Source organism: Alternaria metachromatica, assembly GCF_023757995.1.
Source record: "Alternaria metachromatica strain BMP 0045 chromosome Unknown scaffold_11, whole genome shotgun sequence".
NCBI classification, from domain to species: domain Eukaryota; kingdom Fungi; phylum Ascomycota; class Dothideomycetes; order Pleosporales; family Pleosporaceae; genus Alternaria; species Alternaria metachromatica.
The window spans coordinates 842,372-869,407 of NW_026055502.1; the positions used below are offsets into that span (position 1 = coordinate 842,372).

At 52.5% G+C, this 27,036-nt stretch overlaps 9 protein-coding genes across 9 annotated transcripts; 6 read left to right on the forward strand and 3 right to left on the reverse strand.

Annotated features, from left to right (window-relative positions):
• Nucleotides 1–368: 368 nt before the first annotated feature.
• Nucleotides 369–1,810, reverse strand: J4E83_005734 (uncharacterized protein; the record flags this gene model as incomplete). Its single annotated transcript, XM_049332651.1, has 3 exons — nt 369–532; nt 583–1,315; nt 1,424–1,810. 3 exons carry the CDS (start codon nt 1,808–1,810, stop codon nt 369–371), a joined length of 1,284 nt encoding a protein of 427 aa, XP_049188459.1.
• A 447-nt stretch (nt 1,811–2,257) lies between these two features.
• On the forward strand, nt 2,258–3,012 carry J4E83_005735 (uncharacterized protein; the record flags this gene model as incomplete). Its single annotated transcript, XM_049332652.1, has 2 exons — nt 2,258–2,521; nt 2,572–3,012. 2 exons carry the CDS (start codon nt 2,258–2,260, stop codon nt 3,010–3,012), a joined length of 705 nt encoding a protein of 234 aa, XP_049188460.1.
• A 463-nt stretch (nt 3,013–3,475) lies between these two features.
• On the forward strand, nt 3,476–5,121 carry J4E83_005736 (uncharacterized protein; the record flags this gene model as incomplete). The annotated part of the gene is made up of 3 exons (XM_049332653.1): nt 3,476–3,640; nt 3,687–4,135; nt 4,182–5,121. The coding sequence occupies 3 exons, from the start codon at nt 3,476–3,478 to the stop codon at nt 5,119–5,121; spliced, it is 1,554 nt and encodes a 517-aa protein (XP_049188461.1).
• A 5,411-nt stretch (nt 5,122–10,532) lies between these two features.
• Nucleotides 10,533–11,381, reverse strand: J4E83_005737 (uncharacterized protein; the record flags this gene model as incomplete). Its single annotated transcript, XM_049332654.1, has 1 exon — nt 10,533–11,381. The coding sequence occupies one exon, from the start codon at nt 11,379–11,381 to the stop codon at nt 10,533–10,535; it is 849 nt and encodes a 282-aa protein (XP_049188462.1).
• A 1,086-nt stretch (nt 11,382–12,467) lies between these two features.
• On the forward strand, nt 12,468–14,043 carry J4E83_005738 (uncharacterized protein; the record flags this gene model as incomplete). Its single annotated transcript, XM_049332655.1, has 3 exons — nt 12,468–13,765; nt 13,814–13,946; nt 14,017–14,043. 3 exons carry the CDS (start codon nt 12,468–12,470, stop codon nt 14,041–14,043), a joined length of 1,458 nt encoding a protein of 485 aa, XP_049188463.1.
• A 2,639-nt stretch (nt 14,044–16,682) lies between these two features.
• On the forward strand, nt 16,683–17,786 carry J4E83_005739 (uncharacterized protein; the record flags this gene model as incomplete). The annotated part of the gene is made up of 3 exons (XM_049332656.1): nt 16,683–16,687; nt 16,761–16,767; nt 16,815–17,786. The coding sequence occupies 3 exons, from the start codon at nt 16,683–16,685 to the stop codon at nt 17,784–17,786; spliced, it is 984 nt and encodes a 327-aa protein (XP_049188464.1).
• A 234-nt stretch (nt 17,787–18,020) lies between these two features.
• J4E83_005740 (uncharacterized protein) lies at nt 18,021–19,264 on the reverse strand (the record flags this gene model as incomplete). Its single annotated transcript, XM_049332657.1, has 3 exons — nt 18,021–18,567; nt 18,614–18,759; nt 18,809–19,264. The coding sequence occupies 3 exons, from the start codon at nt 19,262–19,264 to the stop codon at nt 18,021–18,023; spliced, it is 1,149 nt and encodes a 382-aa protein (XP_049188465.1).
• A 586-nt stretch (nt 19,265–19,850) lies between these two features.
• On the forward strand, nt 19,851–21,530 carry J4E83_005741 (uncharacterized protein; the record flags this gene model as incomplete). The annotated part of the gene is made up of 5 exons (XM_049332658.1): nt 19,851–19,981; nt 20,031–20,153; nt 20,209–20,476; nt 20,530–20,676; nt 20,733–21,530. 5 exons carry the CDS (start codon nt 19,851–19,853, stop codon nt 21,528–21,530), a joined length of 1,467 nt encoding a protein of 488 aa, XP_049188466.1.
• Nucleotides 21,531–22,054: 524 nt separating this feature from the next.
• On the forward strand, nt 22,055–23,863 carry J4E83_005742 (uncharacterized protein; the record flags this gene model as incomplete). Its single annotated transcript, XM_049332659.1, has 4 exons — nt 22,055–22,299; nt 22,347–22,485; nt 22,662–23,255; nt 23,309–23,863. The coding sequence occupies 4 exons, from the start codon at nt 22,055–22,057 to the stop codon at nt 23,861–23,863; spliced, it is 1,533 nt and encodes a 510-aa protein (XP_049188467.1).
• Nucleotides 23,864–27,036: the final 3,173 nt, after the last annotated feature.

A 27,036-nucleotide genomic window follows, 5' to 3' on the forward strand; every position in this document is an offset into this window, starting at 1 on the left:
GAATCCGTATTCCCTACTTACTAACTAAGTTACTCTGGGCAACGCACATATGCGTGCTGTCCAGTAAATGTCCCAGAGAAAACACCGAATACAATGCCTTCTCGGCAAAGAAAGGTGTCCACTACCCTTCACTACCAAACAAACATTAAAGGCCGTCAGTAATGCGAACCTTTTCGTAATGTAATCGTGGGTATCCTGATCCTGAACCTCGACTTGAATAGGTCGAAGAACACAAAAAGCAAACGCTCGCTATGCAAACAATCAGTCACAAAGGACCTGATGCAAAAGAGGATTTGGGAACGCTTTGTGGTAGCATCTCAACACAAGCTACGATGAAGACTTGTTCAAGACGAACGGGCTGAAGGCCGTTAGATGTTGTCAATTGACATGGATGAGGTGGAGTGCTCACTGCGAGCCCGCTTGTCTGCTGCCTCGCGCTCGAGCGGCTCACCGCTGCGCTTCTTGGATGTCTTGGTTGAGCTGCTGGAGCTGTGCGCTGACTTGACACGCGACCATGAATCAAACGAGATCTCTGCTACTGTATAAGCGGGGGTTTCACTGGCGAGAATTGAAGAGACTTACCCTTCTTGAGCTTGCGGGTCGTAGGCGGCGGCGATGTGAGCAGCGAGGGTGTTGGGACGGCGTTCTTGCCCTTCTTGCGGCTCGGAGTCGCGACGGACGCATCGATGTCGGTGGTCGCCTCCTCGTCGTCGGTCTCAACACCGTTTGCGCGGTTGCGCTCTTTGATCTCTGCTTGGAACAGAAGACGGGGTTTGATAGACGAACGAGTGAGCGGACGACGGGCCTCATAACCAATCTGGCGACGGACTTGCTTGTCATCGGCGGAGAGGTCGTCGTCTTCCTCTGCCGCTGAGGCGCCGGAGGGTGCGTCGTCGTGGAACTTGCGGAAGACCTTGCGGCCACGGAAGATGTACACCATGCCTTCGTCACGATCGACGGCCGCCTCCATCTTGGCAGTCTTTCGGTCGACGGCTTTCCTTGACTTTTGAGGAGCAGCCTTTGCCTTGCCCTTACCCTTGACGGTGATGAATGGGTTATCTTCAGTCTGAGCACCAGGAGTGGGTACGCGCTCCTTGGAGTCTGTGTAGATGGGGATCTTGTCGGTGTTCTCGTCCACCTGCTGGGCGAAGCTCTCTAGAGTGTAGAGGTTCTTGGTCTTGCGGCCCTTGCGCGGGGTCGGCATGGCTTCGTCGATGGTTGAAGGTCGGTTGGCGGGGAACAATATGCGCGCGGTCGAGCTGACGTCTTCGATGCGACGCTTGCGCGGCGTCTTTGCGGGAGTGGGGAGCATGCCCTGTGGAGAAGTTAGCATGTTGAATTAACGTTATGGTGCAGACGCTTCGACACGACGCGGTTGTTTGTCAGCCGCATCGGGCCCAGGCGGTCACCTCAGGTAACATACAGGAGCCATGTTCGCAAACAAGGTGCGCCGGGACGAGCTTGGTGCAGCCGTGTCGGAGTCAGAGTCGAGCGGGTTGAGGTCCAAGGGCGCACGACGGGTCGAGCGTGGGGAGCGGAGGTGTTGGTGTTGTGGGGATGCAGGCGACGACGGTGGTGAGAGTGCAAAGGAAGCGTTTGCGCGGGTTGCAGAACGCTTGGCGTGAGAAGAGGCCGTTGGCGTGATGTCGCGCCTGGTCCGTGGGCTTGACCGCTCCTGTTGGTGAGTGTGAGCGTCGTGCTGGGCGGCCACTCTGCGCGATCGGCGCGGTGAAAACGGCTCGTAGTTGTCTCCATACAGCGGCGCGGGCGGCGTGTGGACGCGGCGGGGCGGGGACGGCGTGCGCTCCATGTTGGGTGGGATGATGCGGGTGTTTGTTTGGGATAGGGCAGTTGTGGTGTTGTTGTAGCAATACAGGGCGAATTGTGGGTATCCAAAATCAAAACAATGCCACAGCAAGCTCGATGTCGCAGCGTCTCGACGTTGGGATGACAATGGATGCAGTATCGATATGCGCGCAAGTGGAGATGGCGGTAGGGCTGGTGATGGTGAAGGTGAAGGACAAAGCCGGGTGGAGACAATGGGCTATGTCACGACGGGGAATGAAGGAAGTCGCGAGGTTGGGACGGCAGGTGCAGATGGCTGGTGCTCCTTCCTTGGCGCAACGCGGAACATCAACAAACCCCTGCTAACCGCTGGCCCCGCCAAACCAAATACGCCAACGCTGTCAGTCGTTGAAACTCACCAAATCAATTCGTCTAGAAGAGTCCGACACAATACACAGCACGTCAACACAGCATGGACCCGCCGAACCTGGGCGCGCTTGACCTCTCCGACTCGGACACGGACGCGTTGTTTGACACGCCCGCGGCACGCAAGACCAAGAAGCAGACAAAAGATGCGGACAATGATGCAGCAAAGACACGGTCAAAGGAGTCGCATTACACGACAGAAGAGGCGCGCGAGGCAGCATTGCGCAGGGAGTTGGAGAGCATACGAAACGTCAACAAGGTCATCGAAGGCGTGGTAGAAAGCCTGCAAAAGGCCAAGGACAACATGGCTGTAAGGGACAATAGTAGAACTGCCGCAGTCTCTAGACTGACGATGAATAGACTGTATCACGCACCGTCCAAAACGCGTCTACCTTGCTCCAAACATGGACGCGCATACTTTCGCAAACAGAACATAATCAGCGTCTAATCTTGAATCCGCAATGGCAGGGTGCGTCGCAAGATTTGATCGATATCGAGGAGGAAGAGGTACACCGCCAGCAGGCTGCACAACGTCGGGCGGCAGATGAGCAGGCGCGGAGAGAAGCTGCGGCTAGGAAGATAGAAGAGGATCGCAGAAAGGCTGAGGCGGCTCCCAGGGCAGGTACTCAAGGCAGAGGCAGGGGCGTCCGGCCACGCGGTGCTTCGACATCGTCCACAGGGAACTATACCGGCGTAGGCGGACAGACCGGACGTGGTATCAGTCGCAGCGACTCACGAGGTCGAGCAGGCAGCGGCATTGGACGAGGGCTCCCGCGGGGACGAGGTAGAGGCTTGGGTTGATGGGATTGCACATACGCCTTCGCCTCACATCGAACGCATACATGGAATACGCAATCGACATTTAAACCTGGGTCGTATGTTTGCAGTCTGGTGGTGTCGAGTGCTGAGGTCAGCATAATTTATCGCGCAATTTCGGAACGCCTCACTCAGTTTCTCTCATCTTACCATCCCGGGCATCCATAGCTTATCTTACCACGGCGTGTTTCCCCCGAGCAACCGCGACGAGACCTGAAATCCGTACCTGCAGCTCGATGCAGCTCACGGGCCGTTGGTGATGCGGATGCGCTTCTCAAAACGGGAAGGTCTGAGAACCCCACTTGTCGTCAGTTGGACCCCGCCGTACATTTACTTGAGATCTTGCGACGATCCGGGGATTTAATAGACTCTGCTTTTCCTACTCTTCGACCTGCTTTCTATTTCTCCTTCTCTTGCTTTTTGCGATTCTGAACTTCTAGATCGCGCAATGGAGGTCCCGACAGCGACATCGCTACGCGACATCTACCCCGAAGACGCGCTCCCAGCCGAGACAAAGCGATGGGAGAGCCTACTCGCCAAGTTCAAGGAGCTCTATGGCAAGCAAGCCGACTTTGTCGCTAGGAGTCCTGGACGCGTCAACATCATTGGCGAGGTAAATTACCTGCAAGAAGTCTATTACCTGTCACTAATGATTGTAGCACATTGACTACTCCCTGTACGAGGTTCTGCCCATGGCCATTACCGCCGACTTCATCATGGCCGTAGCTGTGCGACCGACTGAGGAGAAGCCGCGTGTACGGATAGCGAACCTCAATTCAGAGAAATTCCCCACTCGCGAGTTCGACATTCCTGAGGGAGAGATTCCAATCGACGCTACCGAGCATGAGTGGACCAACTACTTCAAGTCTGGACTGAAGGGTGTATCACAACTACTGCAAAAGAAGCGAGGAAAGTTCACATCCGTCGGCATGGACATTGTCTGCGATGGCACAGTACCGAGCGGTGGTGGTCTCTCGAGTTCAGCATCCGTTGTCTGCACAAGCTCTCTGGCTGTGCTGGCCGCGAATGGCGAGGAGAAGATTGACAAGACCGAACTATGCGAGCTTGCGATTGTATCTGAGCGCGCAGTCGGTGTTAACTCTGGAGGGTCAGTCTTGCCTACCTTTTGCATTCCCACAGCTAACAAGTCGTAGTATGGACCAAGCAGCTTCCGTCTTCTCCCTCCGCGGCTCGGCACTATACGTATCGTTCAAGCCTAGCCTAAACTACACAAACATTGAGTTCCCCAAAACCGACCCCGAACTCGTCTTCGTTACCGCTCAGAGTTTCGTCGCCGCCGACAAGCACGTCACAGCGCCAGTATGCTACAACCTGCGCGTCGTCGAATGCACACTAGCAGCCGTCTTCCTAGCCAAAGCCTTCGGCCTAAAGAAAGAGCTCCCAACAGACTCCTCCCCCCTCGGCGTCAGCCTCCGCGGCTTCCACGACACCTACTTTGAAGACAAAGAGAGTGTCTCCGACAACACCAAGATCTCCGTGTCAGACTTCGAAACGCAACTCACAAAGCTAATCCAACACACCGAAGACTACCTCCCACAGGAAGACGGCTACACACGCGCGCAAATCAGCGGGCTGCTGGGTATCTCAGAAGACGAATTGAACGAACGCTACATGTCCAAGTTCCCCGTGCGCGCCGAGAAATTCATGCTCCGCCAGCGCGCCCTCCACGTCTTCACAGAAGCCCTCCGCGTGATCAAATTCCGATCGCTCCTCGCATCTCCCCCATCAAACGACCGCGCATACCTCCAGTCCCTCGGCGACCTCATGAACACGACGCAAGACTCATGCCGCGAGATCTACGACTGCAGTTGTCCCGAGCTGGACGAGCTGTGCGATTTAGCTCGCGCGGCTGGAAGTTGTGGCAGCAGGCTCACGGGCGCGGGCTGGGGTGGATGCAGTGTGCATCTTGTGCCGAAAGATAAGGTTGAGGCGGTTAAGAAAGCGTGGGTGGAGAAGTACTATAAGAAGAGGTTTCCGGATATTAGCGAGGAGAAGTTGAAGGGGGCGATCGTGGTTAGTGAGCCGGGGAGTGGGTCTGTGTTGTATAAGGTCAAGGATGGGAAACTTGCTTAGATGGAGATCTATGGGTGGCAGTGTGGGGTCTGCATGCCTTCGTATGGGTTCGACGCAGCGACGTTGAATGAGGGTGGCCCGTTTGGTAGGTCATAGTCACGGCTTTGAATATCTGACAATACCATTGGTTTGTCATGCACCACTCCATCATCACAGTTTCGTGGATGTGAAATATATCACGCAGTCAATTCGATGATGCTTTTCCTGTCAAAGTGCGGTTCACGTCACATTCGCTACTTTGGTTCTCTTCACACGTTACCAAGGCTGGCACACCGCGAGACCATGTTCGTCAACGTCAATGGTATAATAAAATCTGCAACACACACAACTATATTTCTACACCGTACCCCCTTGATACTCTACTTGCCGAAGACACTGCACCCGTCCATACAGCCCGACGCCCATCTTCACACCTGTATTCTCCCCACCCACATACCATCACCACAGAACTCCATCCACACACCAGGAGCGAAGATGACAAAGCGCAGCCCCAACCGCCGCAGAAAGTCTTCCCGAAAGCCTAGTCCCCAGTCCAATGCACCCGAAATGCAGTACCAGGACGCGGCCTATAACCAAGCGGGGCACCAACAAGGCCGGCAACATAATGGCATGCAATATGCGAGCGAATCCATGCCAGCTTTCAGCGAAGATAGCATTCAACGACAGCTAGGGGGTTACATGGTACTATCACAAACATATGCACCCGCCCAAGCGGACATGTGGCAGCCCGGGTGTTGGTACCCGTATACGCGTCCTGCGACGGGAGAGGAAGTCGCGGAGTGGTATGACGCGCGGAATGTGGACGTTGAGGAAGACTACTCGTACGGCCGCAAGCACGAAAACGGATGTGAACGGTTCTACCACCAAGGGGACTGCCAAGTTCGCCCTGGTCACGATTTGCCGCCTGTGGAGACTTCCCTGCCACCGCTGTACCAGTATGTTGAGGAAGACTACTCGTACGGCCGCAAGCACGAGAACGGGTGTGAACGGTTCTCCCACCAGGGGGACTGCATTGTTCACCATGAATGTTTTCCTTCGGAGGACAATGCTTCGCCGCCGCGGTACCGGTATGTGGAGGGTTATCATGATCCAATCTTGAAAGGTCTAGCGCCGGATTGGTGGAGGCTGTTTGGACATGATGTACCGAAACAGTTTATCCTTTCACCAAAGAAAGTGGAGGAACCAGACGCGGGCTCTGAGCCGAGGAAAGTGGAGGAGAAAGATGCGGAGTGGGATGCGGCGGCGTATTTTGGGCCATTTCGTGCGTGTGCCACTGAGTCATGCCCCTGGTCTGAGAAAGCGTATGGTGAAGAGGAGGCAAAAGGAAAAGACAGAAGAGAAGAGGGCGTAGACGGTGTGAATAGCACCACGACAAAGAAGTCAACTGAAGGCTCGGAGCGAGAATGCAGGGGAAGAGATGACTGGGACTGTGACTTTTGCGGCTTGGAGTGCTTTTGCTGGACTGTCAAGGAAGAGAAGAGACTTGCCGATTACATTCAGTCGCCTAGGATGAGGCTGTATAATGAAACATGCCTTAGTGTAGGAACAACGACAGGCAGGAGCTAGTTTACTGCTTTGCCGAGGACGAAGCCACGACTTATTCGGTAGCCTGCCGATGTGAGCTAGGATTGACTTCGTTACGAAGTTCCGTTCGTACCATTCGACTACCGCAGCTGGCTTTTGGGCGTAATGGAGGCGCTGGGGTGCATGTGACGGTGTTGTGTCGCTTAGGCGAAGCCACTCGTACGACTGTGAAGCGGATATCTCGCGTGCGGTCTTATGCGGGATGGCTGATTCAACGTGGTGGTGGCCGCGGTAGGCATAGCTCTAGGCTCCCTGGAGTAATCTAAATCTTGACAGATTCATCACGATTTGGAAAGCGCATGTCGTTTGGTGGTGTGACAGGCGTGGGGCGACGTCTGGTGATAAGCATGATGAAGAGGTTTCGACGTGGCTCTAGCCGACGTTTGAAATTGAATGTTTACGTTGCGCGATCTTCGCCGGCTGGCACGCTTTCCCTTTGCTTTTGTTATGAGCGTGGCACCTTTCGATGGAGCTGCTGTAGTGATTGTGGCATGGGAGCTGTTCGGGGTCGGGATTCTACTGGCCCGGATAAGTAGAGGTTCTTAGGGTTGCGATACTCATCTCTTTCGTAGAGTATCTCCTCGCGTATGAGTGGTATGAATTGCGGGAGGTGTAGTTGGCTCGTCGTTTCTGGGTTGCCTCTGGGTCATCCGGATAAGTAGACTCCTGTCCACGTTCAGTCGATTTGAAGAAACAAATCGCGGTGGCGTTCAGAACTGCACTGGAGTCTTTATGAACCTGGTCCATGCCCGGTTCAAGACAGCCTGATGGGTGTTGTGGCTGATGTTCCTCCCTTTTTAGCGGGATTGGGCCGAGAAGCGCACCTCAGGAGGCATCTACCAGGGGGCGAAAGGAGGCCGCTCGAAGCGGCGAACAAGGTGCTCAACGTGTGGCATAATTTGCTGTGATAATCCCGGATGAGATCAGGTCTTGCTGTGTCCGCTTACAGGCGGTCGGGTTGGAGTGATGTGATATCGAGCAGGTGCCTTCAGGGCTGAAGTGGGGCCATCTTTGCGTCAGCGCCAGCGCCATCCGCTAGTCGCGCCTTCCCGAGGTCGACTTCACCCCTCTTGCACCACTCATATCGGATGATGGGAACGCCATCAATAATGAAGCTTCATCATGCATCAACTACCAATGCGCACCTCACTGTTACAGTGCCTTGTTCAGACCGAGCCACCCTGACGCACGTTTCCGCAGATCGCTGTACCAGCCGTTGCTGCACCCCGGATTGCGAAGGCTGCCATGTGTGTTTGAACCATCTGCCGGCATATCGAAACACCAACGGACTGGCTCCTAAAAGGAAAACAAGTTACCCAGGATTCATAACACATAGCTGAGAGTCCCTCATCACACACCGCAAACTATAGGCTAACCATCCGAACTCTGAATGCGTCTTGTCCGCTTCCGTCAGAATCACTGCATTCACCAAAACCACGGGTGCGAGTTTCCAAACAGGCCCTCAACTATTGTATTGGAACGCTCTCTTGGAAACAATGGTCGATCAACTCCATCACTGCATGCGCGACAGACGTCCATAGTAAGTAGGTATCCAATCTGCACATGAACACCAGGCGAGTGAGGGCCACGCTACCTTGGAAGACAATACCGATTCGCAGAATATGGCACCACATATCGTACGATCTGCGCAAAAAGGTCTGCGACTTTACTGCACTATTAATCTTCAGCGCGCCCAGACCTTGACTTGGATCACTGCAGGGCTCTCGCCATGTCTGATAAGGCTATCACTCCAGCTGGTTATGTCCAATCATCCAACTTACGTGTGAGTGAAATTCGGCAAAGACTCCGGAAGGTGATGCTCAAGTAGGGTGACGACTTGATCTATAGCAAATCTGCACTGCACACGCTTGGTATATGCCGGGAATGGCACTGCCCTAGGCCTCGAACGCTCAAAATCCACGTGGCGATGTAGCATCCATATTGAGCTTGTATCGAGCTCCGAGAACGGTCGCAAGCCATCGATCAGCGGCACTCTTGCCGCATTTAGTCAAAGCTTAACGCCATATGCTCGGTTCGTTACCGATACTGCTCAACTCGAACAGACTCACGTTCAGACTTGGACTGATCTGGACACTCGTCGCGATGTTCTGTAATGTGAAAATGGGGTATCGGCTATGCAACGACTTCGACGATACCCCAAGTCGAGGCCTCACTACATAGCTCGCTGCTTGTATGCCGGAATTCTATAAGTACCAAGGTACGTCCAGTGATCAAGACCGCGGTTTATCGGTCTTGTCAGACTCTAGTCGAGTATCGAAATTGTACTGGCCCTTCCATACCATTTTACAGCTCACCGTACAACCCGTCCCACACCGAATTGTCGACGAACTCACCACACATATGATCTTGGTCAAGCGGCACTTCATCCGAGGGTCTTTTTACGCATGCTCGATATTGCCTCGTCCTAGCAATAGCACTCGAACGAAATCACCGATACCAGCGAATCGCACACGGGTAGCGGAATATCGAGAATGGCTCAAACATCACGTCACGTGAACAGTAATGATACAACACTATCCACGGCAGCTGATTCCCCACAAAGCAGTCGACTACTGAGTCTACCAGCGGAATTGCGGGAGCAGATCTACCGTAACATCCTCTCATCGCCCGAACAAGGCCCAGAAATACTTCAGACCTGTCGTCAGATCGAGCGAGAAGCGCGCAAGTTCCTCTACCAGAGACCTATCAACTTCCCGGATCAACTCTCGCTATATGTCTGGGTAGACGCAACGCCTGATCATCTCCTCCCGCATGTCACCGATGTATCAGTTGCGATTCAGGATATAGACCTTCAACCTGTACTATGCCCACGCGCATTCACACCGTCATCGTCATTACGGCCTCAGCTACTCACTTGGGGATTGTACGAAACGGAAATCTGCAAGCTCATCTCGACGCTGGGAAAACTACCGCACATTAAAAGAATCGCTATCAAATCACCTGCGCTATGTCAGTCCCACCTCTATGGCGAGTTTGTTTCCAGGGTTTTGCGCGGCCTTCATTTGAGATTGTCAGATGTTCGGGTTGTACATGTCACCAGCGTGCAATCATGAGTGCTGGTGGAGCAGCCACTTAGCCTCGTCTATGTCCCCAGTCTCGAGACGCTTAATCAAGACATGCCGGCTTCTCTCGCCGCAGTAGAGAGCTAGGGCATCTGTGTGCGAGAATACTAGCAGATAGATTTAGAGTCTTAGTCATACTCTACTGCTTAGATAGTATACAGGCGATAAAATAGTAGAGCTAGACACGTATACAGGTGGCGTTTGTAGGATACTATACCTACAACTCTCGTTCTGTCTATACTGTGTAAAGACGTGCACGAGCGAGCCTAGTGTGTAAAGTTGTCTTGTAACTGTTTGGGATTAGCGCGCGATGCTACAGGTTGCAACCCAGGACATGCAGCGCTAGGCCATGCCCGTTGCCCGCACCACCAACATGACGCTGACTGCTTATGGAGACTGCACTTTGGTATACAGTATAATAGCAATGGCGTTGATATTTTTTACCAGAGTACCGCAGTACCGTGGTTGTGTGTGGAGGCTGGTAACTTAGAAGACGGCGTTTTCTTGTATATGGTTTCTACACACTCCCCGGCAGCAAAGCGCGTCCGAACTTCATCAATTCTTCTGTCCTCTGATGGATGAAAGACAGATCAAAAAAATAAGAGTAGTTTCCATGTAAAGTGGTAAAATTGGCTTGTAAGGGCTCTAGACCGATAGCATCGCTGCTTCCATAAATGAGAGAAAAAAGACCTTTGTGTTATCTTCCTAGCATTCATTGCACTTCTTCTTCGCACATCGAAGCATTCAAGCCCCATCACTCGGGCCTTTTTCCAATGTCTCCACACCGTCAACGAGGTCTTTGCATCTAAGTAAAAATCCCCATCCTCCCATGTTGAACTCAACCATCTCCTGGGCAAATTTCGGGCTGGTTGTAGCAGTGGCGTCGCTCAGCAAGAGGCAATCCCAACCTTTCCACACGGCATCGGTCAAACTAGCAGCAACACATTGGTCTGTGTTGCAGCCTGCAAAGATCAATGTCCTGATGCCGCGAGCCTTCAACACACTCTCGACATCGGTTCCACCCCAGAACCCTGACAGTCGATTCTTCCAAACTCTTAGATCATCAGGATGGACCATTCTCTCCAAAGCACTGTAGAGTTTGGAATTCCATTGATCGCGCATGAGAACGGCGCCGCCTTCGACTGTAGATCCGTCATCCAGCATTATGGGCCCGATGTTTGTTCCAAGGCCAGGTACATCACGACCACCCTCGAAGTTCGTGTCCATTGAGAAACCACGGACAATCGCAGGGGGCATAGTCTCAATGTCCTCATCCGTGAGACCCCAACCGAGCCAAAGAATTGGAATTCTTGCCTTCCTGCAAGCCGGTATCGCTCGCTCGATGAGCCTTTCCACGACTTGCAGACCCAGGCTTTCCGACGGCCGACCAAACGCTGGGGACAGGAAGTAGTTTTGCATATCGACGACTACGAGTGCAGTCTTGGTGGGATCAATGATGGCATGCGAGTCTTGTGTGCGTAGTGTCATGCGAGGGTAGACCTTGGGGCTATTGGGCGCGACGGGATGCGTTATGTCGTAGCCTTCCTTTTCGGAGTAGAGCCAGAAGTTCTCTGCGCCCCCGATGACCTTCATCTCTTCGCTCGCTGATGTATGAAGAAGGTTACTTTCGGGAGTAGAAGACCACCAGACTCAGGATTGGAAAGTGGAGTTACTATATTGTGAAGAAGCACGAGAAAGACGACGTGCGCAAGCTGGTTGTTGCACCAATGTAATGGGTCGTTTTCGGTCTCGGTCTCGCGTGCTAGCGAAAAACGAAAGGCGCGTTTGACCTGTGGATCTGTGCAAACGCATTTATCATTGAAGTGTTAGAGCTGGAATCAATCATTAGCCAATGAAACTGTTGTCCCATAGATTGCGATGTTCAGTCATAGCATCTACCAGCTCACAGTAGTGTTCGTTCGAAGAAAGTGAACCTTTGTATGGCAGTGGTGACTAGTTTAGATTTGTCAGCGGACTGGGCGGCGGGGATCGGCCATTCTGCTAGCGACATGAGACATCAGACCGAACAGCATGTCAGCATATCTGGGTCTCATTATACCATCAGGCAACTCACGATGTCGAGCAGTGGCGTCGAGAAACGCGGGTCTGCGTCCACGGTGCGAGTAAGTAGGTTTGCTAGCATTTATCCGGCTTAGGCCGCCTGCGGGTCCTTGCATCCGATCCAGACGCGGCTCTGCCACGACATCCGCCTACAGCTATAGAGCATCGAACATCGCATTCCGAGCGCTCAAAACGCGTCTACCAGAGAACTAACGCGTCTTCTAGGCTTGTGATCTGTGTCGCAAACGGAAGCGAAGATGCGTGTGGAACCACGGTCCTCAGGGCTGCTCCCCGTGCACCAATCTGAAAGAAACGTGCATGACCACGTACACGCGCAAACAAAGGTCGAAACCACAAAGAGGGTATGATCTGGCAGCATTACACAGATCGAAATGTCATTGACGATGGTTCAGCAACCGCATATCTGAGTATGAGGATCGGATCAAGAGGCTAGAGTCGCTGCTACACGAGCGGAACGTGGCACAACCAAACGTGCGCCAACAACCGGTCATGCAAACAACAGAACATTCACCCCCAATCTCAACATGGGTAGATTCGTTGCGTCATGAGGTGGAGGCTGGTCCACATCCCCTGCTTCCAGACTTCGACCCTTTTGACATGGAAAGCTTCCTGCCAGACAATGATGGTTTGTTTGCAGACGACCTGGGCGCGTTGTCTACCGGCGGTTCTAGTCACGACTCTTCTACGTTAGATCCCTCGTTGCAGGCTCCGTTAGATGGCATCTATTCCTCTGCCAACTTCCAAGAGGATGTTGCTTTCCTGCAAGCTGCACAATTTGGGACGGGGCCGACGGAGGATGTCAATCTATCACCGCTGCCAATAGTAACCAGTCCAACGAGTGACTGGTATCTCCCACCCCCAGAGCTCGGAACGACACTGCTTGCGGAGTTCCTGACTGACCTAAATACCGCCTATCCGCTCTACCAACCACATGTCATTGCCGACCACCTTCGGACATGCTATGCAGGGCTGCCTGATGATTCAGCAATCGCTTGGACGAGTGCGTACATCGTCTTTGGTATGGCACATCACATGCGTGGCATGAGTTCGACTGGTGACAGCCATAACATGGACATGGCTCAGTACTACCTTGCCCGCGCTTACTCCACACTTGACACTCTTCTCACAGCGCCGCCATCCTTAGGACAGGTACAATGCCTTGTCGGTATCGCGTTACTCATCGTCGCCAGCCCATGCAGTAATAAGAAGCCAGCGGGTCAATTCGTCTCCACCGCCCTCCGTGTCATCAGAAGTCTAGCCAACGAAGGCAAGAAAAGCAATGCAACGGCGCAGGAACTCAGTGACGGCGCACACCAGCGTCGCGTTTTTTGGATCTGCTTCACCAACGACATCAGCCTGAGCATCTTGAGCAACACGCAACCAACACACCAGCTTCAAGACGTAGCCAACTGCTCCGACTTTGTAGCAGACGAGCTTGGTGCGCTCACTGCGACCGAGGGCACTTGGCGAGCGCACATCTTCTGGCTCTTCACAAGAATAGCCTTACTTCAGACCGAAGCCATTGACCAGGTGCTCTCTCGTAAGACAAGTAACACAACTCCGCTGGACCTAAGCGCCGCGACAGCCATCGTGCTCGCTCGCTTGCAAGCCTTTCACGAGCAACACCACATCTTCCATCTCTCCGCTAGCCAGTTGGAACAAATACTATACCGAGCAGATATCTGTCATTGTGTTGCACTTGAAGCGTACTACTTCGGAACTGTATATCGACTACATGCGGTCACGGCGATGGACATGAGTTCGGAGACCAACCCTTTCGAGCTGGACGGCTTGATCAAGATGTCGAAGATGAAGCAACATAAAGCATATCTGGAGGCACAACGGCTGCTGAGTCTACTGCCAGTAGCACCTCGGGGTAATGTTGCTTTGTACTGGTCAGTAGCGTCTTTAACTCGTTCCAACGTATACTAATCTTTTCACAGGATGGTATATCCTTATCTCATCGCAGCGCTCGTCACCATGCTTGCACATCATATCCATAACGCAGCTGAGACGGCTCCATCCGCTGCCGAAATGCGCATCTATAAGCAACTACTCGCTGATATCGATACTATGGTTCTGGCAGGCGACAATCCGGACTTGGAAGCGAAAAGAAACTTTTGCAAGTGTTTGTTGTCGACGCTAGAGGCGCGACACAGTGCTCGCGCGGTAGGCGGAGTTACAGGATGCATTGCGGTGACAAGCTGAGGAATACAAGAACTTGACGATCGCGCAGGGATGCTGACAATGTTTCGTCTTTGCAAACACAAAGTGTAGCGCAAGCGAATCTGGGTCTGATGGGATGCGCAGCGTCATTATGTCCCGACCTGTGAATATCACTTATCAATAATGAAAGCAGTAACGAGGTCTTGCTCTGTCACTCAGATCCACGCAGACTCATTCAGACTCACTCAAAGACTCTTTGGAGAAATGACACCATCATTCTTAGCGCTTTTACATACCATGTCGTATCCTGTCGAAGTATCATCTAGTTCGTCTCACATAGAGAAGCAGCACTATGAGCAAGCATTGACTGCGTTTTTGGACTAAGTATCAACCCATCTCTTAGTCGCGGGACCTAATATCTAATGAGAATAGGCGAGAACAGCATTATGATAAGAGATTTAGTAGTGAGAGAAGAGTGCTCGTTTGATCAAGTGTGTTTGCGTGGAGCTGTACGTGCAGACCTCTTCGGAATCGACCTGATGATTTCTTCCACGTCGCTTCTTATTCGTCGCAACTTCCTGCTTTTGGTGTGGATCTTGGCGTTCTGTGCCTTAGACTTGATTACCTTCTCAGCCCTTTTGAACGTCATTTTCATATCTTGGTGTATAACGACAAGGCTGGAATTAAGCACTACGTTTCCGTCAGCCTTGGACGGTTCCGCAGACTTGCAACTCGCTTTCGCTTACTCTTCCAATCTGAAAACGTCATTTGGCGATCCGCTTTCAATAATGCCTCAAAGAGCTTCGATAATGTCGCGTCCAATCGTGCTAGAGCAGCGCTGTAATCTTCCAAGCTCTTTTTCTGTCCTTTGCTGTCTCTACGGAAGAGTTTGGGTTTCATTATAGCCCGAAGAAACCTGGTGTGAGCGTCGAGATGGCGATCTATCTCTCTACCAGTGGTCGATGCGGGATTAGATTCTATGCAACGTGAGGCCCTCGACGCGATGCTCATGTTGACAGCATTGGGAAGCATAGGCAGACGTTTGCGCGAACGCGCGGAGGTCGAAAGGTTGGTACCCATAACGTGGGTGGCTAACTGTGGGACTTCTGAGAATTGAAAAGTGATGAGCTGAAAAGTGAAGGGGGGCATGGAAGCGGGGGTGGCAGCTGAGATGCATGGGCTGAGTAATGTATTGGACGCAGATTCCTAAAACCAGCGGCCGCCGGGAAATGCAACAGAGTCAGCTTACATCCTGATATGCGCTCATGGCGAACCTAGAAAACCACGCCGACTTGTTGCAATACGTTGCTCGATCGCTTGAAGATGAGGAGGAGTTTCACTTTCTACAATTTGAGTCGCTCCAACGGACCAACATCGTTGCACAGCAGATAGAGCTATTCGAACTCAAACAGCAGTTCCAAAACGCAAAGAGTGTCTCAGCCAATGACCTCAAAGATCTCAAAGATACCCTCAAAGATTATGGTAAGAGCTAGTAGGAACATCAGCTAACTAGGAGCACCTCGTAACTGATGAATACTAGTTACCGCAATTCGGGACTACCAATTCCTTCGAAGCCGAAGAAGTGTGGCGAGGAAAGACATGCATGGGAGAAGAATTTTGCTCCAGCGGTGGTTCCAGCGTAGGTTCGGGACCGGCGAATTGTTTTATTCTCACTACGCCTACTTCGACGAGGCGGACACCACAACTGATCCTTTTCGCGGTTACTTGATGAGGACACTGCCTGTCTACTTCACATACTCCAAAAATGAGCGGTTGGATCGCTCGATGGAGTATGAAGAGGGTAAAGAGCCCAAAGACGTGTCACCATTTGTCGATCACCTTGCCCGTTTCGTGATAGCAATCACGGGTGGACTATTCCTCATCGCCCCGATGCTGGTCATGGCTATCGACACATCGCAAAAGAAAAGTCTCATTACGGTGTCGGTGTCGGCCTTGTTATTCGCGCTTGTACTATCGTTTGGAGTCAGAACTTCTAATGTCGAAGCGCTTGTCTCAACAGCATCGTATGCTGCTGTTCTGGTGGTGTTTGTGGGAACCAACTCTGGCGACGGAGGCATCGTGGCAGCTGCAAGTAACTCCACCGTGGCATCGCAGTGACTGGAAGTTGGCGGGCAGGCCATGTACATTGAGGTTGTTGGCCGCGGAAGAGAAGCGCAACAACGACTCCCAAGCTTTCTAGACGCAATACGAATACCAATTTGCTAGCGAATATTGCATGGGCCTAAGATGACTTCTGTCCTGTACGGCTGGTTGAACATCGACGTCGTCAATACTCTAGCTCGTGCACCTACTGACCCTGCATGCACATACACCCGAAGAACGACCGACTCAGACAAAGGCTCGCAAATATCGACTTCCCTATCGCCGATTCCAGCGAAACAGGCTGCCTCGCGATCTAGATCCGTCTCGATGGGACGCTCCATCGCCTCGCTTACAGCGCCACGCTGGCGATTGCGAAGCTTAGCCAATGAAATCAGCACCAGTTTGATAAGTGATCATGTAAAGGCGATGGGGCTTCTTCATACACAGCTAAACGATGCACCACGGCAAATGCATGTCTACACAGACACAACGGAATTACTACTCTCCTCTTACTCTGAGGAGCAGATATGACTCAGCTGCATAATGAGGTGTAAACCCTGTGTGAGCACGCGTGGTGTATCCAGCCTAGACAGTCCTGTTTTGTGTCTGCCCACAGCGCAGCACACTTGTAGGCTTCGCCATAGGCACAAATAGCATACCCCCGCCTGCCTCCAGCTCGAACCACGTTATCTCCCAAAGCGTCTGATTGCCCTCGAAAAGCACGTTGTCTCGCCGTCGCTCGAAGCAGAGGTGATCGCCGGAGGTGTAGTGCAGCGCAACCTCCCGGGTACGCTCGATAAGCTGAAGGATGTCGGTGCCGTGCGCATCGCTGCTATGGACGCCGGTTATCTGTCTATGCATGTCCTTGCGCAGCAATCTGCCTTGGGCTTGGAAGATCCTGAGGGGTGCCGCGGAGCAAACGATGCTGTTCACTCTGTGATCGTGTCCAGACCCACACGATTCGCCGGATTCGCAGTCCTGCCTATGTCGCTTCCAGAAGAGGCTGAAGCAGAATTGAACCGCAGCGTCACGACCCTTGGATCCACAGGCGCGATGGTCTGGAACCATCTCAAAGATGGAATGTACTACGACGCCGCACGTTTTCATCCAGTCTTCGCCACGACGCAGGAACTCGACGTAACGCTGTGCGTACACCCTGCTACTCCCACCGCAGATATTGCATCCAAGTTGTTCGCGGGTAACTTTTCAGCCGCCGTGACGGGAAAGCTCGGGATAACGTCGTGGGGTTGGCATGTCGATGCGGACTCCTTTGTCTTGCGCCTCTATAGCGCGGGACTGTTCGATCGCTTTGCCAAGCTAGTGCTCATAATCAGACACAATGGCGAAAGGCTGCCCATGTTCATTGACCGAATCGATTTGACGGGATTACGCACCGATGCGACGTTCGATCGGGTGTGGAAGACGAATACCTGGAGCACGACGAGTGCATTCTTTACTGTGAGACAGTTCTATCAGCTTAGGCAGGTGAGCCCAGTTGAGAGGATCATGTATTCGGTCGATTATCCGTTCGGTACCAATACGGATGGCTGGGCGTTCGTGGAGAAGTTGGCGGAAGCGCAGGTACCAAGCGACGCTGAGATGGACATAGTTGCGTGGAGGAATGCTGAGAAGTTGCTGGGGTTATGAATAGCGGACATTGATGGAAGATGAATAAAGGTAATCGAACAATGATAGTATTTGTCTATGGACACGCGTTGGCCGCATGCAGAGAGGAGCATCAAGGGGTCGATGATGCCATGCCAAGATATATGACGCTTGTTCATGATAGGGATAGCGTAGTAGCTAGCGCATTGAGCTCGCGCCTTCGCGCTCGAACGCGTCTCCCGTACAGTCCAGCTTCGCACATCCACCATCTACCATCTAAACATCTTCAGGTCCTGCGAGGCCCAATGCTTGTCTGCGAGTCGGTGCATCAGCCTTAAAGTACGGCTTCTCCGCCAACGACGTGACCCTTGTCCCGTGCCTCGGCTCAATTCCTCCATAATCCCAACTCGCGTTGTGGATTGTAATTCTGTTATCCCACAGTGCCGAAGTTCCTGGCGTCCAGCGGAACCGGACCTGGATATCGACGTTGTTTTCATACACATCGAAGAGGTAGTTGAGAATCACGTCGCTTTCAGCTTTGTCTAGTCCGACAATGCGATCTGTGAAGGCGCGGTTGACCCACAGAGCTTTCCATCCGGTTGCCGGGTGGACACGAACGATCGGATGAACGCGTTCGATGTGCTTAGGGCCAGCACTAGGATCATCACGATCGAGGTACGGGTGCGCACTGCGGTACACTGCTTCTCTGCCATCGATGATCTTTCGGAAAGCAGGAGAAAGCTTCTCGTATGCAGCGTAGCCTGAAGCCCAGAGGGTGTCACCTCCGATCTTTGGGATGGTATCGTTGTGGAGATGGGTTACGCTAAAAGAGTCAGAAATGAACATCCTTCCGAGATACTACCACTTACCCGGCAGGTTGGCGTTCGTGTACCAGATCAGTGTGCCATCTAGATGCACCACCCGTCTTCCGGAAGCTGGCTGGCACTTCCGTCGCCTGCAGAGCGGGCCATAGAACCGTCACCCCTGGCACACCGGGTACGAATGGAACTTGCGGCTTCACTCGATGTTAGCGCGTGAAGCGTCTTTGGGGAAGAACTACTCACGTGGACTTCAATTTCGCCATAATACTCGCCCAGCTTCTTCTGCTCTTGAGGCGAGAGATCCTGATCACGGAAGAACACCACGCTTCTTTCAGCGATCAGAAGACCAAGCTCGTCCTTTTGTTGGTCTGTAAGGTCCTTCAGCTGAAGTCCAACGATCTCGGTCCCGATGTGTGATGTCAAATGGATGACTTCCTTCGCAGCACCAAACAGCGCTTGCTTCTCTGGATCGGCTCGGGCACCTGGATCGATGTGCTCACGATCATAGTCCCTGATCTTGTACACATCGTCAAGGTAGAGTGGTTTTGCTGGTCTGTACGGATAGCCGGCCGACAGATCGATTCCCGCCTTCTCGAGTCTCTTTCTGGCTGGCTCTGGCAATCCCAGCGAGTCTTTCCGTGGCTGGACAGTATCCTTCTCCTGAATGTGTTCGTGAACGGGGATTGCGATTGGAGCCATTGTCAAAGTCGTTTGTGATGCAGTTGCGCAGACCTCATCGCTCGCGGTCCGACCAATTTTATATCCGGAACTCTATTACCCCACTTCTCAAAACGTTCGCTCACAAATCCGACTCCCATGCGCGGTCGACTGATGTGGCTGCATCGCGTGTTGTTTGCGACACATGTTGCGGGGTTGCGATCACATCATAATCTTGCAGATGACGAATACCCATTCAACGCTTCTCCTGTTATCGCTCGGACAAACTTCGCTTCATTTCAAATGTATCGAGAACTGAGATCACACCTTAGTCGCAAATAGGTGCGTCGGTGTTGGTTGCGTGCATCCCACGCGTTTATGGCCGCTCATGATGCCATCCGTATCCACCATCGCGCTTTGTTTCTAGCTACACCCCAGTTGAGATGCTTACTGTGCTGACAAGCGCTATAGCCGAGGCACAATCAAGGAATGCTGACAGTGGGTAGATGGCATTCATGATTGAGTGTTGGGAGGCTTGCGTGTGTTGCTGTCGGCTGAAAAGTCGCGTTCCATTTGCACGCGCGAAGCTGCGAAAAACTTCCTTCAGCATACAAGCAATATTTCCAACATGTTTTTCCGATGCAAAAGTGTTGCTGTAATTGGCGCAGGCATCAGTGGCGTGGTAGCTGCAGCTCATCTCCAAAAAGAGGGTGTCGAGGTCACTGTTTTTGAGCGATCGAGTGCCGCAGGAGGCATCTGGTACACGGTCCAACTTCATGCCCCTCAGACAGAACTGACAGCTGAACAGGCTCTACGATGAGCGAATACCCCTGGAACCACCGTATTCGGGAACCAAGGTGTCCAGAGCCGATAGTGTTCATGCGACCGAGGAGACGGAGGATACAGAGAGATTGCTCCATGCGCCACCTGGGTAGGGCCTACAAATATACGTCAAACGGTACCTTGGACTGACTGGCCATACACAGTCCATGCTATGTGGGCCTGAAGAACAACGTGAGCACGCGCTTGTTGGAAACCACCTTGAATCCGTTTCCGCCTGGGACTGAGGATTATGTGACGCATCGAGTCTTATGCGACTACATACAAGCTACTGCTGCCTCGACTGGGGTGCATGGGTTGACCCGGTACGATACCGACGTGAGACGGGTTACGAAGAAGGGCAAATCATGGACGGTCGAGACTGCGACTCTGCAGACTGAGGAAGGTGCGCTTAAGCGACGTGTATCCGTTCATGTCAGTATTGTTCTGATGTTGGCTGCGCCTGGAGTTTGCTAATCTTGGGCTAGGACTTTGACGCGGTAGTGATTGCGTCCGGTCATTACCACACACCAAGAGTTCCCGACACGCCTGGACTGGCGGAGTGGAAGCGACGATTTCCTGGTAGAGTGCAGCATTCGAAAAGCTACCGAAGGCCCGAGAATGCCCAAGATAAGGTACGTGTGCGCCAGGCTGAGCGAAACGACGTCGTCGTGATCTGATAATACTCCAGAACTATCTACTTGTCGGTGCAAGTGTATCCGCGACGGACATTGCTCGCGAACTAAGCCCGTACGCAAACAAGATTCTACAGAGCCAAAGGAATGGCAAATTTGATCTACCTCCTAGCATGCTTCCCAACAATGCATTCCGCATCGAAGAGGTGGCATCGTACGACGAACCACGCGCGAATGCATATGCATCAGCATCACTGAACCCCGACGAAGCGATTCCGACAACCGTCACATTGAAGTCAGGCGCAAAGATCCGTGATATCCACCATGTAATACTTTGCACTGGCTACTATCTCACCCTGCCTTTCCTACCACAGCTCACCTCAGACGAGACGCCAGTCGAGCATGCCGACGACGCGGTTTTGGTGACGGATGGTACACAGTTCCACAATCTACACAAAGATATCTTCTACATCAACGATCCGACCCTCGCCTTTGTTGGCGTGCCTTTCTTCACGGCCACCTTCACGCTGTTCGAGTTCCAAGCTATGGTCGTTGCAAAGGTGCTCTCAGGCCAGGCCAAGCTTCCCAGCTATGATGCTATGCGGTCGGAGTACAACGCACGCGTGGAGAGTAAAGGTTATGGCAAGTCATTCCATAGTCTGCGAGATCAAGAAGCGAGCTATGTCGACGAGCTTATGGACTGGGTCAATGCTGATCTACAAGAAGCCGGTAAAGATAAGTTGCATGGCCATACCGAGAAGTGGCATCGCGCAAGGGCAGAGCAGCTTGAGAGGATGAAAGCTTTCTTTGCTAACCCCATACCTGAGAAGCGGTTTGAAGCGACGTGTATATGATATACTGGATGAATACAACATGTCTCATTGGCAACGGCCAGTCTGCCCAGACAGTCAACAGCGCAGACGAGCTTTCTACAGTCACATGATCAAATGCAATGTGTTGAGGTTCCCGCGTCTTTCTGCATGATTATTGCGCGACTCAGGCACGCAATCTGCATGCCTGATCACGACACATGACGCCACACCACTCCCATGCATCACGACGATCTTGAGCCTACGCATACCGGAAACGCATTTCACGTTCGTGCTTATCAGACTAGATTGTCTACATGTCGCACGAACCCCACGCGAACCCTGTCATAACGCCATACCAGCCCCAGTATGTCGAATCGCGCTACGAATCCTACCGCGCATTATCGACTCGCCACTGACGCGCCGAGCGCCATGCTGAACGGGTGACCTCGTAAACGCTGCTTAGCTATGGCAAAGAAGGCCTTGTGCTGCTTGTTCAATAAAGCTGAGGCTTGTGCCGGTGCCTCTCCAGACACCAGACACATGCTTCACACTGAAGCCTCACGAAGATGGGTCGACCTCAGGATATCTCGACGGAAGCAGTCGCAGCTACGACCGTCATTCAGACCAACGAAGAGCTGAAAGCGAAGCCGCACAAGTGGTATTACTACCTCTGGGATACCTTGGACAAGCCGAAAGAAGAGCGATGGTTTATGTTCAAACTCGATGCCGCTCTACTCACCTTCGCATCGTTGGGGTACTTCATCAAGTACCTTGACCAGATGAACATTAACAGCGCTTTTGTCTCTGGAATGTATGTATCTGTCTTCCGTTAGCGATGACTGGCTGACATCAGAGTAGGAAAGAAGATCTTGGGCTTTACGGCAACCAGCTCAACTACATGCAAACTTGTTGGACTGTAGGCTATGTCATCGGCGAGATACCCAGCAACATCATTTTGACTCGCATTCGACCGTCAATCTGGATACCCGCAATGGAGGTATGATTCCGCACCACCGCACCCCATTCAAGGGAAAAACCGAACACCTAAGAGCCTACATCAAGATAAAAGCTTGCGAAGTTGGTGGCCTAACGGCAACGTAGGCTCCCGGGTGTTCAGTTTTTCCCTTGTATGAGGTGACCGCGCCGTTGGGAAATGAGTACTGACACCGGTAGCTTACTTGGGCTGTCTTGACGTTCTGCCTTTGCCGTGCCAACAACGCCGAAACAATCTACGCTCTACGCTTCCTTATCGGCCTTGCCGAGAGCACTTTCTACCCAGGCATGCAATACATCATCGGATCGTGGTATCGAAAGGAAGAGCTCGCCAAGAGATCTTGCATCTTCCACACCAGCGGCGCCATCGCGACCATGTTCTCCGGCTACCTGATGGCTGGCGTTTACAAGCTCGATGGCAAAGGCGGCTTTAGGGGTTGGCAATGGCTCTTCATCGTGGATGGGATAATCTCTCTCCCGATCGCGGTCCTTGGCTTCTTCTGTCTGCCCGATTTACCAGAGATCTCCAAGCCTTTCTACCTGACTAAAGAAGAAGTAGCGTTCGCGCAGGAGCGCATGCGACTTGAAGGACGACAGAAGCGGAAGCCGTATACTAGGGCCAAGATACGGAAGATCTTCACGTCGTGGCATATCTGGGCTCTTGTTCCGCTTTATGTGTTCTTCAATAATGCTAGTATGGGATCGCAGCCGATCTTTCAGCAGTTTCTCAAGGCGAGCAAGGACCCGAAATATACCGTCAGTGAGATCAATACCGTACGTTTTGCTATCCCTCTTACACCACCGAGTCGCGCTAACATTATTCATAGTACCCCACCACTACTAACGCCGTGCAAGTCGTCACAACACTACTGTACGCTTGGACGAGCGACAGCATCCTCAAAGGCTCCCGATGGCAACCAATCGTCTTCGGCGGCTGCATGAACATCATCTGCTCTACCAGTCTGGCGATCTGGGACATACCCATCAAATGGAAGTGGGCTTGCTACATCCTCTCCGGTTTCGGTGGCGGTCTTTCCGGCTTATGCTTTGCATGGGCTCATGAGATCTGCACGCACGATAACGAAGAGAGAGCTATCGTTGTCGCGGCTATGAACGAGATGGCGTATGTGATACAGGCTTGGCTGCCGCTTCTTGTTTGGAGGCAGGTTGAGGCGCCACAGTATCGTAAGGGGTTTATTACGGTGGCGTTCTTGAGTGCGGCGTTGATTGCGACTGCGCTCACGATTCGGTTGCTGTATGCGAGAGAGTTGGCTAAGAGGGGTGGCGGTCAGGTTTCTGGAAGTGAGGTACGGACAAGTTCTGACGAGGAAACAACGGGGCTGGGGAGCGATGGGGATGTTGGTCAGGTCAAAGCGCCTTGAGGCCTGCAATCGCCTGTAAATCGCTATCACTTCAACGTTGGGTCTTCTCCAGAACCAGCGTAGCCTTTCATTGATGCAATCGCCGCTTATGCGATATCTATTACGGTGGCATGGTGATACAGAGCAGTGCAACAAACCGTAGTCAGGTAATCCGATATCTAAATAAGACAAAAGGTCTGCTCCTCCGGTACATCCGATGCTAAACCCTGGAAAAGCTCCCCGTTCATGATTTCGTCGACGTAGGCCTGACCCATGAAAATGTATTTGTCTCCTCTTGGTCGCAAGACATATGGCGTGTTACCTCCGTAAAGCACCACCACGACGTCACCGGTTCGCATGCACTGTGGACCTAGGCCATACGAACCGCGTTCCGTCCAGAAGAGCCGCCGGTCGTGACAAATGTAATAAGAATCTTTTCTGAACCGTGCTGAGTCGCGGTTATGAGCGTATTCACCCTCGTTGCCGAAATTTTGGAGATGTAATAATCTACTTAGATAATGAGAGCAAGCATTCCGGTGTTTTGCTTGTATTGACTCGTTTGTAAGCTCTGTGCTCTCGTTCGTCCTGCGCCAATCGCCGGCAGTCAAAGTTCGAGCGAACCTATCCAGCGATGAACTGACGTCTGTCCTCTCGAAAGCTTTGATGAATGGATGTCTTCCGGTTGTAACGCCCTTGAAGCAGATATCTTCAACATCAGGGGAGCTTTGCTCGGCATCTGCGGGATGTTCGCGACATGCGGGTTCGCCGACGTGCTCAGGATCTGATAGATCGCCAAAGTCCATGACCTCCTCCATCTCAGTCACTTTGCTGTACGCCACACCTCTGAGACAGAGGAGTTCTGGAACCGAGCAACTTCCGACAGTTATGGTCTGTTCATGCTCTCCACATGCGCTCCAGGAATAGCTGCTTTCAGGTATCCCTATTGTTCGAGGGATTATCGGAATATCCCACTGCGGGGCCCACGATCTGTATGCAATCTCTCCCTTATCGTCACCCGACCTTCCATATTCCGCAGGACTAGGCCCGTCATAATCGACCCCGTGCTCAATGTATGCGAAAGCTGTGAGCCGAGAGTACACTTGGATGATAGACAACACTGTATCCGCGAACACTTGATCGACGCTTTTCTCGTAGTTGATGCCCAGAGCTTCTACCTCTGATTTTGGCGAGACTATGTTCACTAGGCCATATACTCTGTCCCTCGGGTCGGAAGACTCATGGTCGCAAAAATGCGCCAACGCATCTAGTAGTTTATGCGTGCACTCCATATTCATCATGACCGCATTTCGGCTCCATATCTCACTAAGCGCTGGATTGTTTCCATTCTTGCACTTTCCAGTAACATCAGAGCTGTCGTGGACAGAAATCCAAAAGGCAGTCGTGGCGAGAGCTGACCAAGATATTTCATCATCTCCCCAGATAACTAGCGCGTCAGCAGCGAAGCGGATCTCTTGGATGCACCATGTTCTATAGAACCAAGGTCGATCGTAAAGATCTTTCAGGCTACCCAGTATGTGTTCACTGGCCATGATTTGTGGTAGATTGACTTCGTCATGCTCTGTGTAGCAATCCGGAATGATGCCGTGTCTTTCATCGTGATCATAACAAGCGTCGGCAATGGTTTGAACGGCATCGAAAGCCATGCGGGTCTGTTGTACATCGCCTTGCCCTAGCCAAACAACCACCCTTTTTGCCAATGAACAGATGCTCCCCATCATCGGAACTTGATGACTTTTCTCGGCCTCATCCGCCTGGTTGATACAGATCGCATCAGCCCAGATAATGCGGTCCGCCTCTTCAAGACGTAACCTCTTCAATGCTTGCGAAAGAGATGGTCCAATTTCAACACGCTGTCCGTTACACCATATGTCAGCAGATGGTGTTGGTGCGCCCCATACATAAGACAACGCCTCATACGGAGGAGCGTCGTCGATGTTGAAGGGACGACATTCGCATTGCAACGGCGCGTCTTCATTCAGGGCAGGAAGAAGCCTGAGAAGCCTGAACGTTCGATCACTCAAGGTCTTTTGCGCACAAGCAGGAGCGGCCGACATCTGGTATTTGGAACAAATTTGAGAGCGACGGTATGTTTACGAGCATGAACCCTGACGAACACTCTTAGAGTATTTTGAAGCGTGCTACGCTCGCTCGCATATGTCCGATGCGTATGTATCGCAATTCGGTACGTGCGCTGCGTGTACCCAAATTACAATAAAGTGGCTGATAGACGCCGGTGATCGAGGACGGCAGACCAGCCGCGTCAGGCTGACAAGTCACCCGTCGCAGGAATGGGGGGTTGTGTCGATACTCAGGACCGTGAGAAAATCCGGGCAGCGCCGATGACGTACACCGCGTTCGTGACGAGGTTTGCATGCGGTGTCCTGGGAGGGTAGGTGGGAAGCAGAGGTGCGTCTTGTAGGAGGTTGGGAAGTGGCACTACGATAAGACCTCGGCAATGTGCCGCAAATGGTACTGACATGTGGACACCGACGCTAACGTATGAATCTCATTGTCGCGCTCGTGGGGAGCTGAGCGGTGCGCCAAGCAACGCCATCAACCGCAAGTTCAACCGTAGCTCAATTGTCTGCCGCTGTCACCTACCACTGCCATGACACATTTCGGTCAATTGCCGTACCATTACACTCCTTTTCACTTCAATCATCACAACCCTCGACCGTGCGATCCGCAGATTTGATGAACGCGATGGATGCCATCTGGAAACCTGAACTAGCCACACTTCCTTCCGCCCCCAGTGCCGGCCTCAGGCGATCCATGAGCCAAGTCCGCGGTATACTGACCCGCTTCCTTCATCCCATGTCGCACGTGCGTCGTTCAAACGCCGGTGCCTGGGTACAGGACACGCCCACATTCTATCATCCATGTCATTACGGGAGCTTGCTATAGGGCATTTTATACGAAGTTTCAGCAAATGTCCAGCCTTATCTATTGCGCCCCTGTGCTAGCTAATGCGGGCTGGTCAGACTAAGCGAAACCACCTGCCCTTTTGCGAACCCTCACCACCACGCTCAAGCACGTTGGGACTTGCCAGATTATTGCATTATTGTAATTGGTCGACAGGTAAAGAGGTGCTGGAGGAGTTCTCTCCTCGCCGACCTTCACCGTGCTGCAAAGGGTCACGATTGTCCTGCTGATACCGATGTTGATGCTCCTTC